General features: G+C 34.2%; 1 protein-coding gene across 2 annotated transcripts in view; it reads left to right on the top strand.

The window, feature by feature from the left end:
• The window catches only part of LOC125059243 (proton channel OtopLc-like), a 57,905-nt gene extending 44,417 nt beyond the window's left edge, over positions 1 to 13,488 (top strand). For both annotated transcript variants that reach the window (XM_047663570.1, XM_047663571.1), the window contains 5 exons: positions 1,639 to 1,744; positions 4,844 to 5,023; positions 7,228 to 7,388; positions 8,279 to 8,441; positions 11,576 to 13,488. In XM_047663570.1, coding sequence (XP_047519526.1) covers positions 1,639 to 1,744; positions 4,844 to 5,023; positions 7,228 to 7,388; positions 8,279 to 8,441; positions 11,576 to 12,582 — 1,617 coding nt within the window. In that variant the 3' untranslated portion in view covers positions 12,583 to 13,488. The remainder of the gene's footprint in view (positions 1 to 1,638; positions 1,745 to 4,843; positions 5,024 to 7,227; positions 7,389 to 8,278; positions 8,442 to 11,575) is intronic.
• The last annotated feature ends 444 nt before the right edge of the window (positions 13,489 to 13,932 follow it).

Genomic DNA, 13,932 nt, shown 5'->3' with positions numbered 1-13,932 from the left:
GATAACGTTATAATTAGAATGTGTCTTTTTGTGACAATTTTTTTATTTTTTTTTATGGCTCTGGTACGGTTTGTACATTAGCCAGCGTCAAGTATGAGATTTTTGTCATTCGTGCTTTTTGCCTTAGAAATTCGAGAAAGCTAGCTGAAACCTAGCTGCCACTTAATAGGACCGCTAGGCTATGAGGCCCCCAATGTGCCAATTATTAAGTCAATGAAATTGGTACGTCTTGAAAAGTCGCTCACAATTGCTATCAGCATGGAAAATATAGATTATAAAGTTTGTAGAGAAAATGTCAAATTTGTTTTATAATTATAATAGCCATTTTTTTTTTTTTTTTTATAAAACAGGGGGCAAACGGGCAGGAGGCTCATCTGATGTTAAGTGATACCGCCGCCCATGGACACTCTCAATGCCAGAGGGCTCGCGAGTGCGTTGCCGGCCTTTCAGGAATCGGTACGCTCTTTTCTTGAAGGACCCTAAGTCGAATTGGTTCGGAAATACCTCAGTGGGCAGCTGGTTCCACATAGTGGTGGTTAAAAAACTAGTGTTTAACTAGTGTTTTACTCCTGCCAATTTAATTCTAACTTCACCGAGCACCGAGGCTTTTCTCGATTACAGCCAGAGAGCCCTTGCTTCCAAGTCGGTAAATTTTCAAATAATATTGTAAATAATGAATGACAGTGTACATGAGTACAGAATTGTGCGATTAGTTACTTGCTTCGTTCCGTAATAACGCCACGGATAGTGCAGTCAAAATAGTAGGTAACATATGAAGGGCTTCTCATGCAGGTGTTGCAGTGTCGACATGCACCATATTGAAACTTGATTCAATTTACACTAGGACTCCGTTAGGTATGTGTTAGGAATACGTCTACTATTTGGTAGATTGCACAAAATTTTAATATCATATTTATCATACGTACGACGTACTAACTTAAATATGGTATTGGAAGTAACAATAAATGTAATCATTATTAAATCATCCACTGACAAATTATGCCATTTTGTATCTAAAACAATAGTAATTGCTACGAGTTTTGATGTTATTGAAGTCACAAAAAACTGACGCCCTGAAGTTAGCTATAGGCAACATTTTAGTTTTTTTTTTACTATTGATGCGATATTTAGACAATGTTTCTACAAGAATATTTGTATCATACTTTATAATATCATAAGCCTCTTGTAACACATGTCTACTGAACTCCAACCAATGGACGTGAATTATATCGTAAATATCAATATGTAATATGTATAATAATAAATGTCAATTTCTTTAATTATGTATAAATATTTTTTTTGTGATATTTAAATAAACCTTATTTAACTAGATAATGCGTTATAATAAAACTTTCAATATATTAAATACCTTTTTTCTATAATTTTGAAAAGATTTTTATCTTGTTACGCTACAGAAGTATAACTTCTAACGCGTGTACATAAGTAAACAAATACACGTTTTTAGCACATCACATACGGTCTTTCTCATAGAAAATCTACAGTTCGTTACTAGTAAGATATTGAAACCATGCCAAGTCGAAATACTGATGAATGACTATATGAAAATCTGTTATTCTCACAGGAAAATGAAAGCATGTAAAATGATAGTCAATAGCTAATCTACTTTATTTTGTCCAGGGTTTCTACTTATACCTGTACATAGGTAGTATGGTGTTCCTGTTATATATGTACGCCGCGTTACTTCGAGACCGCTCCCGCAACGCACCTGACACCGTTGTGACCAGTGAGTATATTTTGTAAAGATGTATCAGTTGAAACCTGTCTAATCTTGCTTGAATTAATTATATGAAATTTTCTGATGCCGTGCGATATCTATAATAATATAGATCAAGCGATTGAACGCGTTAATCTCAGGAACTACTGGTTCAAATTTAAATGTACCTTAGCTTCAATGTAGCTGATGGGTACGTCAGAAAGCGACAACGTCCGCCGTTACTTCATGTGCCTACCTTCTGAAAAGGGCTCATATGATTCGGTGTATTAATTTAGTTAACGAATTACATAGGTTAACAGACCTTTTTCATTATCCGTTGAGTGAACTCGCAAAAGTTCGATTATTTGTTAGTGCCTATACGTAGTGGTTAGTTAATTTCTTGTATTTTTTACTATGTAATTTTGTTCTTCCTAATTAATTTCGTATGTTTGTTTTTTTTTGTTTCGTCTGTAAATTTTATTCACTTATATAACTTTTGTCAATTTAGGGTCGCCTAGGAGTGTTTTTATAAATAAAACTTCTAATAATAATTAGTTACTTCTACCGATTTTGATTTTAAAATTAAGACAGGTACGTTGATATTTTAAACTCTTATTGCTGTTTTAGCGCTTATATTTATTTGTCAAACTGTGTTTATGGTGTAATAAAGAAACAACAGTGATATTCGAATTGAACATAAACCGCCGATCCAGGCTCTAACGTAAAATACGTTTTCAAATGCCAGTTTTATCTGCGTTATTTGTAACTTTTAAAATAGTTTTATTATGTTTTATTTGTATTTCTCAAATACTGAAATTAGACTCATAAATATATGTTGAATAAGGGGTTAAAATTAAAGTCGAGGCTGTATTGATATAAACTAACAGACGATAAGCAATACATTTTGATCTTAAAAAAAAAAATAATTACAATCTAATATATAAAATTCTCGTGTCACAGTTTTCGTTGCCATACTCCTCCGAAACGGCTTGACCGATTTTGATGAAATTTTTTGTGCTTATCCGGTATCTATGAGAATCGGCCAACATCTATTTTTCATCCCCCTTAATGTTAGGGGTAGTCCACCCCTAAATTTTATTTTTTATTTTTTAGACAAAATTTTTAATATTTATTTTGTTATGACGCAGCATTAAAAAATACATACAACCCCTAATTTTCACCCCTCTACGATCAACCCCCTATTTTTTATTTTTTTATTATAAATGATATACATGGCAAAACGACGTTTGCCCGGTCAGCTAGTACATTTTTATAAAAAATATAAAATTTAAATATATACGTTAACGCTCTACAGTTTTCAGTTATTCGATACGACCCATGTTTCAATTAAACTTAAGTAAACTTCGTCTCGATTTTAAGTAAATTTTCTTCGTCTACCTGGCGAGATATAACTTTTGCGAATCCATGTTGCTATTGAATTTATACCGCAAGATACTGCGGTCTCGTCGCCATACTTAAATTTCGAGTTACATTGTTTGAATCTATGTTATCGTTTGCGGCGAGATTTAATATTCTAGACACGGTGTAAGCGTAATTAGTTCAAGAATATTTTGTCACTTTTATTCAGGAGACGAATTTGAGGCTTACTTTTATAAACAATTAAAATATTTGAGCTGTGTTGGACTAGTGGCTTCAGCGTGTGACTCTCATCTCTAACGCGCGAAACACACAGAAAAGGCGTGGCGTACTCAAGCGGCGTGGCACAGGCACGTCACCAATATCTTCGGTGTCACTGCACATTAATGAGTTGCAGCAAAGCGAGCGCATCTTCGTCATCTGAAGAGGAAGACATGCTATCACGATAAAGTCAGCCTGCGTAATGACTCTTTGTGCCGTCTCTTTTCCTTTTTGATATAATTTAAGTCGCATCCGTGCCTTTTCTGTTCCACGCCGGCTCTGCGCCTGCGCAGCGCTTTCACCTTACGCCTTTTCTGTATGTTTCGTGCCTAAGGTCGCCGGTAATGCATCTGTTTACTAAATATAAAAAAAGCGTTGCAATTCCTTAATATTTGTTCTATATAGACGATAATACTCATGCGATATGTGATTAGATAACAATAGATATTTTTCATCTGTAAGTAAGAGCTTGTTGCCAAATATAAGGACTTGTTTAACTGTGCTGTTTTTTTATGAAACAGCCAATTAGGAAGCATCATTTTAATTATGAATACAATGTCGCTAACTTTGAATAACGATTTGTATTGGGCTGATAAACTCGAGCAAATTCAATTAAAAACGATCTAATTTCCGCCGGGGATTTGAGCAACTTCATTAATAAATCTTGATATATTTATTTACATTTTGCTTCTGTTCTTGAAATATATGACCGTATTTAATGTTTCAGCTTCCAATTTTATTAACTTCTATTTGTAACTCATACGCATATCTCTTTTAGTGTAAATATATCTAGTTTAATATAAACATGACAGTATGTGGTATTGTTATGTATGCTTGATTTGTATTTATAATTATTACCTAAAAATCTACGATATCAGATAATAATAATGTAATATATCTGAATTTATATAAAATGTATGTATTTTATATAATAACTGCTTTAGTTCTTATTTCGACACACAACTAAAGTAAAGGGGTGTCTGTCAGGGGGTAGCAACTGTCATAAGTGTCCGGCAATGGATGGCGAGATTTCTAAAGTTATCCCTAATAAAATATAAACAAAATTGAGCTTTATACTTTAACAAATTTTAGGTACTATACCCAAGTAACCACAACCCAAACTCTATAGTCTCTGGAAATGACAGTTCGTGTCGAAAAGTTTTTGACTTTCTACATACACTACTGTTAAGGCATCTTGACTAAGGCCCCTCGTCGTTCTTAACCGTGTACACAGTACATGCACAGAATAACTTTCAGCTATTATAAAATATAGAAGGTCTGGCCGTCGTGGGCTCCTAGGCTATATTTTAAGGTATCTAGTGGGATATAAAAAATAAATATATATATAAAATTTACCCTAATAGTTTTCGCTATAAAATTTTGACTGAATATTTAGGTTTAAATTTAAATCATATCAAATTTCAATAAGCTATAAATATGATTCCCTCTTGTACAAAAACTATCTAAAAACGTAATTTTATTAACACACAGAATCCGACTCAAGCTCATCACAATCAGAATCAGATTCCTGTTCATCAAGAACAGAGCGGAGTACCGCGACCGCAGCCCACGTCCCACCGCAGTACTTGGGCAAGCGACTCTCTTTAGGCTTCGCGCTCACATCGAGAACACACCACTATGGCAGCTTCTATTTGAGAATGGGTGCAGTTGGTACGTATTTATTTATTCGTACGGTAACAAATAAGGAAAGCAACGGGCGGACTTATTCCTAACCTAATGTCTTCAGGAAAAATAAATACTAGGGGAAAGTGCAACTTAAATGTTCGTAAACAAAAGTTTTATCCATGTTAAGAATATTTGCGGTGCAAATTGAAATTAAATAAACAGTACAGGTACACTGCCACAGGGACCAAACTTTCTTAATTTGTTTATTTTATGTTTATCAACTTTCAATTATGATTATTACTACTATGTAGGATAAGAATATTTTAAATAATAGATATATAACTATAATAAACAGTAATGTCATAGTAAAAATTTGATACTGATAATTTAGAGGTATGCTTAGTTGTTTTATATATTCGGGGTAAAACTTTAACTCGGCTAAAACTAATAATATGAAAAATTATTACAACTTAGATAAATTATTTATTAGATATTGCACCATTCGTTTTTGATACACGCTTTAGGTGTAATAGGTATAATGAAAAGGTTGCCTTGGTACTTCTCTATTCTTAGTTTTGGCCTTAGATTTCTGTATCTGTCTTCTTTTTTTAATAGCCTTCTATGGGTGAAATTGGCGATTTTTGGTACAAAGACTTGCTTTATTATACCGTATAAGACAAAGAAAAATTCAGTGATGCATAATCATGGCTCGAACGCACTACGTAAAGCTCGCGTAGTGAAGAGTCGCAAATAGGTAAATTACTTGTCATAATTATGATCATCTATGTGCATAAGTCGTATAAGAAAATTCAGCAATGAATATCTTCTAATATATAAAATTGTTGTGTCACAATGTTCGTTCCCATACTCCTCCAAACGGCTCGACCGATTCTTATGAATTTTTTATGCATATTCAGCAAGACTGAGAATCGTCTACTATCTATCATTCAATCCCCTAAGTGATAATTGTTGTCCAACCCAAAAAAAACAACCCAATTTTTTTTCCTAACCCTTATTTTCACCCCTCTACGATCAACCCCTATTTTGTAGTATAGTAGATAGTTATTTGTATTGAGCTAAAAAATGATTCCTAGAATTAATATAGGTACATGGCAAAACGTTAGCCCGGCTAGTATAAAATATAAAAAGAAGACTATCAAAGGTTAAATTCACTTTGTAAGATATAATGAAACATTAAGTTTTAAACAATGCCGAGAGAAAAAACAAGTACCAACTATTCCAGCCGAGCGAATTGTTAATCCGGGCGGACACTTCACAAACTTTTCAGTTTAATCTTCTTTCCACGAATTACGTTTACTCGCAGTTTGACATCGAATTTATTTTGTTTAAATTGTTACTGAAAGTGGCAAAGCAAAACGAAAACACGTTTAATCCTTAAAACACAATTCCGTTGCATAAAATAATTGTAGTTATTGCTGTGTTTGCAGGTTTACGGGTTGGTTTAATAACACTGTTTAAAAACCTTACGCGTTTAATGCTATTTCTACACGCTTCATATTAGCTTTCTCCTGTATGTATGTATGTAACCGACTCCTTCGGACTCGATTTTGACCCATTTTTAACGGACAGATTTAATTCAAACTTTGCGCACCTGTCAAAGATCGATGACAATGCAATAATCCGAAAAAAAAATTAAAAAATTAAAAAAAATTAACTAAAAAATAAATAATAGTTTTAAAAAACTCTGGGTTATTCGATAGACGAAAAATATGGCACAGAGCGCCCCAAGCTTTTTCACAATAAAACCAGTATTTTTTGTTCATTACCATTTTCAGCCTAAATTAGGAATTATTTTTCACTTTTTACTTTGATGTGCTTTAAAAGCGTGTTTTTTAGTTTTTTTTAACTATTATTTATTATCAATGAACATTTGTGAGTAATTTCAAAGGATTCTCTAAAGAAGGCATGGGGTCATGCCACCGGACAGATTCCACATGCCAATTCCTCCATAAATAGTTAAAGCTTAATGAGATATTTTTTGTTATCGTCAGTGGGTAATAAGATCTCTGTGCCTTGCAAAGCAAATTGATTATTGCAACCGGGTGATTCGCATTTTGCGTTTCCAACTAAGACTGGGGGGATTTTTTGACTCTCAAACCCTCGGTTGCGTGTTTGATTCTCGGCATAGATAGATTTTTATACTTGGTCATACGATTACGACGCTGTGACTCGTCTTGAAGCACTAGGCCAACGGTGAGATATTAAGCTATTATTATAACTTATTACAGCTTTTGGTATCGGATCTATGATCTACTCGGGATTAGAGTTTGGCCAATACTGGGAACTGGAGAGAAACACGAATTGTCACAACGTTCTCCTCGCTCTCACTCCTGCTACTAGAATGGCCTTCATCTTCATACAGATGTATTTCATCTTTCTCAACAATGAGGTAAGTTTTATTTGTAGACAAACATCTGAGTTTATTCACTTTATCAAAGGCGATTTCTAAACATTTATCTTGTTTAACATTTATATTATTAATATGTATAAACGAACCAAAATCAGTTTACCGTTTAACCTAAAGAACTCTTACGTCTCTTTTCATCACAGCGAAGACAAAACTTGACAGAAGAAACAGATATAAATAGATTACATCCAAGATTTACACATATACATTAGTAATTATTTTTTAAGAGTATTTGATTTAACTAGTTGGACTTGGATCAATTTTTTAAAGTCTAGACGAAGTCGAAGTTTTTACGCATGAATTATATATAATATTATAGCTGTCAACTGGTGCTATTTTATGAAAATAGGATTTAAAAAAAAGCTATTTTTGCGTTTTTGCAGCTATCATCAAATGATTTCTTATCTCTATTATAAATCTTCTAAGATTGTTATCTCTTAATTGCTCGATCGTTTGCTCGAGTGTTTTGTTAAATATAAGAATTAACTTACTAAGGTTGGGGGAACTAAGGAATAAGTGATATCAATGTAATATTTACAATATCTACCGCTGAAGAAAGGTCGATTATATAAATTAATCTTAATATATTATATTATATATATCATCTATAAATCAATATTTCCAATCTTTACAAATGTAAACTGTGTACTGTTAACACAGTTTAAATTTGTTATAAAAAAAAATTGTTACTCATTATCCTTCGGCACCATTGATCGGAACCCCTTCAAAGGCTCCAGCTTTTTCCAAATTCCTCTATCCATGGCTTTCTTTCTCCATTCGCTTCATGCTAACGCTTCTAATCTTCTATTCACTTTTCTAGGGTGCCCACTCTTCTCCGTTCTTTAGGCTTAAATAGCACAAATTGATTTCAGATGAAAGTATACAAGCACAAAATAGCGGCGCGATTTGGTTTAATGCATATGGTGGGAACAAATTTAAGCGTATGGCTGAATGTCCTCGTGCAAGAGACGAAACACGAGATACTAACGTTCTACGACCCCGAAAACAAGACTATTGGCTTATCACATAGACTAGGTAAGTTAATACTAATAATAATAATATATTATCGGCGGTCCGCGTTAGGCTCAGAAGGAGGCTCATCTGATGTTAAGTGACACCGCCCATGGACACTCATCTCGTTGTCGGCCTTTAAGATATGGTACGCTCTATTCTTGAAGGACCCTAAGTCGAATTGTTCCGAAAATACTTCAGTGGGCAGCTGGTTCCATAAAGTAGTGCTTCATGTAGTGGTGCGCGGCAAAAATTGCCTTAAAACACTCAGTTCTGGAACGACAGCGATTATCTTTCGACATCCTGAGTTTTTTTTTAAATAAAATGTGATAGACCTTGAAAATTAAATAATTGTAATAAATTGGGTAATTGTAATAATATTTGGGTAAGGTAATATCATGTTTTTAAAAAACCTTCGCCAATGCAATTTCGAACAAAATTGAATACCATAAAAAGGTTGTACATAGATTTTTTCAAACTGTGAAAGAATAATTTCGTCATTATGTTCCCGTAACTTTAATCGTTTACTGCACGCAATGGAAGCATAATGCAGCCTTTAGATAAATAGCCAACAAGAAGTTGTTCCTGAGATTCGCGGAATCACCTAACAAATATACTCTTCAGCTTTTTGATTTGTCTGACGTTAGTATATTGAATTGGTATGACGTAAAAGTTTTATAATATAGCTTAAAACGTAATCTCTTAAAACAGACCAAATACACTAAAAAGCATATATTGTGAGAATGTTTGCGAAGGACGAAACGTTTGTGCGCTCCGTTCGAATGTGATTGGTCAAGAACAGCTCTAGTACAAAACGCATTTACACGCAACACGAAGCTTCATCCGTTTGACCAATCACAATAGAACGCAATTTATCTTGCTTTACGCTTTACATTCTCACCCTTCTAGGGAATCTTCTGTCGGTGCCACTAAATTGTTATTTATTTTGTTTAATAAAAAACAACAAAATCTTTAAAATAAATTATTAAATTCATGATTCTTGCAGGTCAAATGAAACTATATTAGTTTTTTTATACATTTGTCTTTACTAAGACATCATGGAACATTACGAGCTAGCCTAACTTAAGAATAATAAGTAATTTAAGTTAAACCTAATTTACTAAAAAGGATTTTTAACATAAGAAAGTGTCCAATATCACTACTTACAGTCTCTATTAATGGGATGACACTCTGTTCTTGTGTTCTATTTTTTCACACACACTTAACACTAACGTGCACTAACACTAATTCAAATGGTTTTGTCCTTTTCAATCTTCTCACTAGGTCCGTGGTGTCAAGGAGTTGAATAGCCTCGACATTCACGTGATGGTGGAGCCTATGTTCGTGGGCTCCTTGTCGTATTAGTAGTAGGGAAATAATTTAAAGAATTTTTAGTTATGTTTCTATTTTGTGGGATAAAACTAAAGCTTTTTTTATCCTTTGTTAACGTTTGTATTATAGTAAAAAGGTACAATATCTGTAGGAATCCTCGTTAAAACTCGCGTGACATGCCAGCATTATTATTTTAATTATTTTCAAACACGTCACATTTTTGTTATATAATATTTGCAAACGGTGAAATGGTAGTTTCGATAAAACTAATTCTGTGGCCGGGCACAATTTCCTTTGTTCATTTAATCGAATTAATTATGCAGTGACGGGTGCGGTCTCATCGGGATGTAGTCACAAAGCCGTTAGCTCATTTGATTTATATAAATGATACCGGTTTGATTGTTACCCACTAGATTATCGTACTTAATGGGAAATCATTCATTGAGTGCCACCATCAAAACTTCGATAAATTACTTTTAAAAAGCTAAAAGCTTTTTACTTATACAGTACATAATCTCGGAAGGTGAATAAATTGGGAAGCAATTTTTCGACGGTAAAAACAAAAGGGATTTCATCGGAGCGAACCTCATTCTTTATGCACTATCCTGACCCGTAATTTTACATTCGAAAATTGGCTCCAATTTATTCGGATATATGTACCTATCGACTTAACTTTGACTTGGGTGGATATTTAATTCTCGTAACCCTTGTCAAGTGTTCGTGGAGTTATGCCGATAACATTCCGATGTGACCCCGGAAGGCATCTCGACCTAAATTCTAGTGATCGGTGACAGATAATCGAGTCATCGTGTTGCCTCATTTCGAAATAATTGACTTACATTTATCAGGAGGGAGTTTCAACTGACAATTAAAAATTTTTACTTAGTGGATAAAAGTTGATAAAATTTTATAAGTTTACTAGCTGACCGGTCAAACGACGTTTTGCCATGTATATCATTTATAATAAAAAAATAGAGGTTGATCGTAGAGGGGTGAAAGTTAGGGGTTGTATTTTTGTATGCTGTATCATAAAAAAATAAAAATAGAAAAAAATATCTAAAAATAAAAAAAATATATTTAGGGGTGGAAAAATAGATGTTGTCCGATTCTCAGACATACCCAATATGCACACAAAATTTCATGAGAATCGGTCGAGCCTATCGGAGGAGTTTAACTACAAACACCGCAACACGAGATTTTTTTATTTTAGATATTTATTTTATGATTTAACTTTACAGTTTTGTATGTTCATTACTGTAAATTTTTGTCATTCAATGTTAAAGACTCTCTTTCAAGTTTGTATCTATATATATAAAAATGAAACCCGTTTTCCGTTGTCACGACATAACATGCAAACGGCTTGACCGATTTGTCTGATTCTTTTTTTATAATATTCCTTGAACCCTTTGTACTTTGTACGAGGATGGTTTTTACGGAGAGAAAAATTAAAAAAAATTGAGTGAAAAAGTCTAAAAGCAACACTTTTCTATATTCCCATACAAAATATTCGTAATAATATTTAAAGGCAATTTGAACTTTAATACCATAACATAAAGTTCAAGTGTTAGTGGAGGGGTTCCGGGAAGGTAAATTTTTATTTTTTGACATAATGTATTTGTTGTATTATTAACTTTTTTTTTAGCTTACTAGCTAGACCGGTGACCCGAATAGCAGAATAAGTATTAAAAAAAATAAAGAATCGACTGTTAGGCTGTACGATGTTCGCCAGGCCAGCTAGTTTACTAATAATTTCCAAATGTGAAATTAATCAACGGCTATCATTATTAAATATCTACAATATCTAACTTAGCATAAATGTTTTCCAGCGTTCCAGAAGGCATTTGCGTCTCTAGCAACAGAAGTCCCCCCATCGCACCCTGCGGCAGCCCACCTCCGTGTCCCTCGCGGACTCAAAGGCCCTCATCACATCTTCGAATGTCGTCGGACGAACATTATGGGTTCCCTAGTCCAAGATGCTTCACCATTCCTCTTTCCATGTACTATCGAATACTCCCTGATCTGCGCCGCCATTTTATACGTCATGTGGAAAAATATATCCAAATACCCATCGAAAGACGTGGCCGAAGCGATCGCCAAAGCCCGGATTTTAGAAGGATTAGCGTACAAAAAGTCTCCACATTTGTACAGCGTGGACTGTGCGAGGGCGCACAAAGGTCTCTTCTTCGGAATTTTTGTCTTAGTTTTAACCATTATATCCCTCATTCTGTTCTTTGTTCTGGTATCAAAGAAGGATTACGCAACACTAGCGGTGGTAGAAGTGAATCTTTGCGAATTGGGATTGTATGCGATGACCACAATAGCGAGTTTGGCGGGAATGGTATGCGTAAGAAATCTCAAGTACGACGGCAATCGAAATCTCGAATTGGACAATATACTCCTCGTCGGGGCACAAACAGGTATGTTCATTTACGGTACATTCACGATCATCGGTGGTCATTTCACCATCGAGAAGAACACAATTCTCATATTGGTGACGGCCCTATCGTCGCTAGTGCAAACGACGTGCCAGACCATGTTCATCCTTGACGCGAGTCGGAGATCGGCAAAAACACCCGAACAGTTGCGGAAAAAACCGGGAAGGGAGATAGTCACGTTCCTATTGGTGACGAATCTTGCCATGTGGGCCATAAATACCCTAGAGAAGTCGAGGGCGGAATCTCACCCGGTGCAACTGCATTTCTACGGTCTATGGGCTTGGACGATAATAACGCACGTGTCTATGCCCCTCGCGATCTTCTACAGATTCCACTCGACGGTTTGTCTATGCGAGATTTGGAAGCGAGCGTATAAAATGAAACCGGCCTACATGTAGCACATTGAAGAAAATGGTCGCATTGGTAAAAAGCGGATACTTTAAAAGTACGACTCGCATAGATTAGTGCCATATTCAACTCTCTCTGTATTAAATTTTAGGTAAGTTTCACTTCATGTCTCCGAGTGCACTTATATTTGTTCCGAAGTTATCGCTATGTTAAGTTGTGCGTAGATGTATAATGTGTTATTTATTTGGTAGCTTTATTAGACGCTTTAATAGGAATTCATGTTGTTAGTCTCAGTTTGCATTTAGAACGGGTTGGATTTTAATTTTAGCGTTTAGGATTTTATACAGGCTGCTTGAACGGTAATTTCAATTTTAAAATATCATCAATATATTAAGTCAAGAATATTATTACTACCGGGGCTTTCTAATAGAGGTCGCTTTTAAGCGGCCTTGTTTTGCCCGCCTAAATATTAATAACGTAAATAAATAATGGATTGTCTTTGCATTGCTGATTATTTAAATTTAATACGAATATTCTCATATAACTTTCATACATAGAAAGTATAGTTTTCCTCTTTATACGTGTAAGCAGCAATATTATTATATTCTTAAGTAGTCTAAGCAGCCTGTTTATTGTTATAATATTAAGCGATTAAACATTTTCCTGTGTTCATATTTCATGTTACACGTTAGATCTAGAACATTCCACGTCACTCATAATCCGCATTTTTCACACTGATTCAAAGGAAATGTCTTCCAATAGGTTATATTTTTATATAGGAACGTTGTCCACTGTATTTTTGTGATACAGAATGCGCCATTTGATATGTAATAGATGAAAACGTAGTTAACGGTTACTATAAGGTTCATCGAGTTGACGAAAACTGTCGCGTCTAAAGCATATTTAATCAGTGAAAATGGAACTTTGTTTTTTTTTATACGTATGCGTAGTTCGCATATAATAATTAAAGACATCACTTGAAAAATGAATTAACTATAAAGACAGATAAAAGTTAAAAGTTATTGAAATACGCGATAGTTTTCGTTTGTTCGATAGAACTTTACTAACCCCATAGAACTTGAGTGTCTAACCTCTGTTGAAAACATAACACATATGCCAAATACACAACGAATTAAACACTTTAAATTTCACGTTATGCCTTGCGCCAAGTATGAGGGCATATTAAATCCAAATATTTGTATAATTGTGCTATTTTTATAAGAAATACATAAAGTATAAACTGAATTAAAAAATACCTTTTAAAGGGGTTAGGCGCTCGAGATAGCGCCATCTATTACCGAATTTTGAAACTGTAAATGGAATTTGTTTAAATTTATTTAATCCAATGGGAACAATAAATATACGACCTAATTTTGTAACAACTTTGATACACCAATATT

The sequence above is a fragment of the Pieris napi genome, chromosome 19 (assembly GCF_905475465.1).
Source record: "Pieris napi chromosome 19, ilPieNapi1.2, whole genome shotgun sequence".
NCBI classification, from domain to species: Eukaryota; Metazoa; Arthropoda; class Insecta; order Lepidoptera; family Pieridae; genus Pieris; species Pieris napi.
The sequence above is the reverse complement of the archived record's forward strand: the minus strand, read 5'-3'. Positions and strand labels throughout refer to the sequence as shown.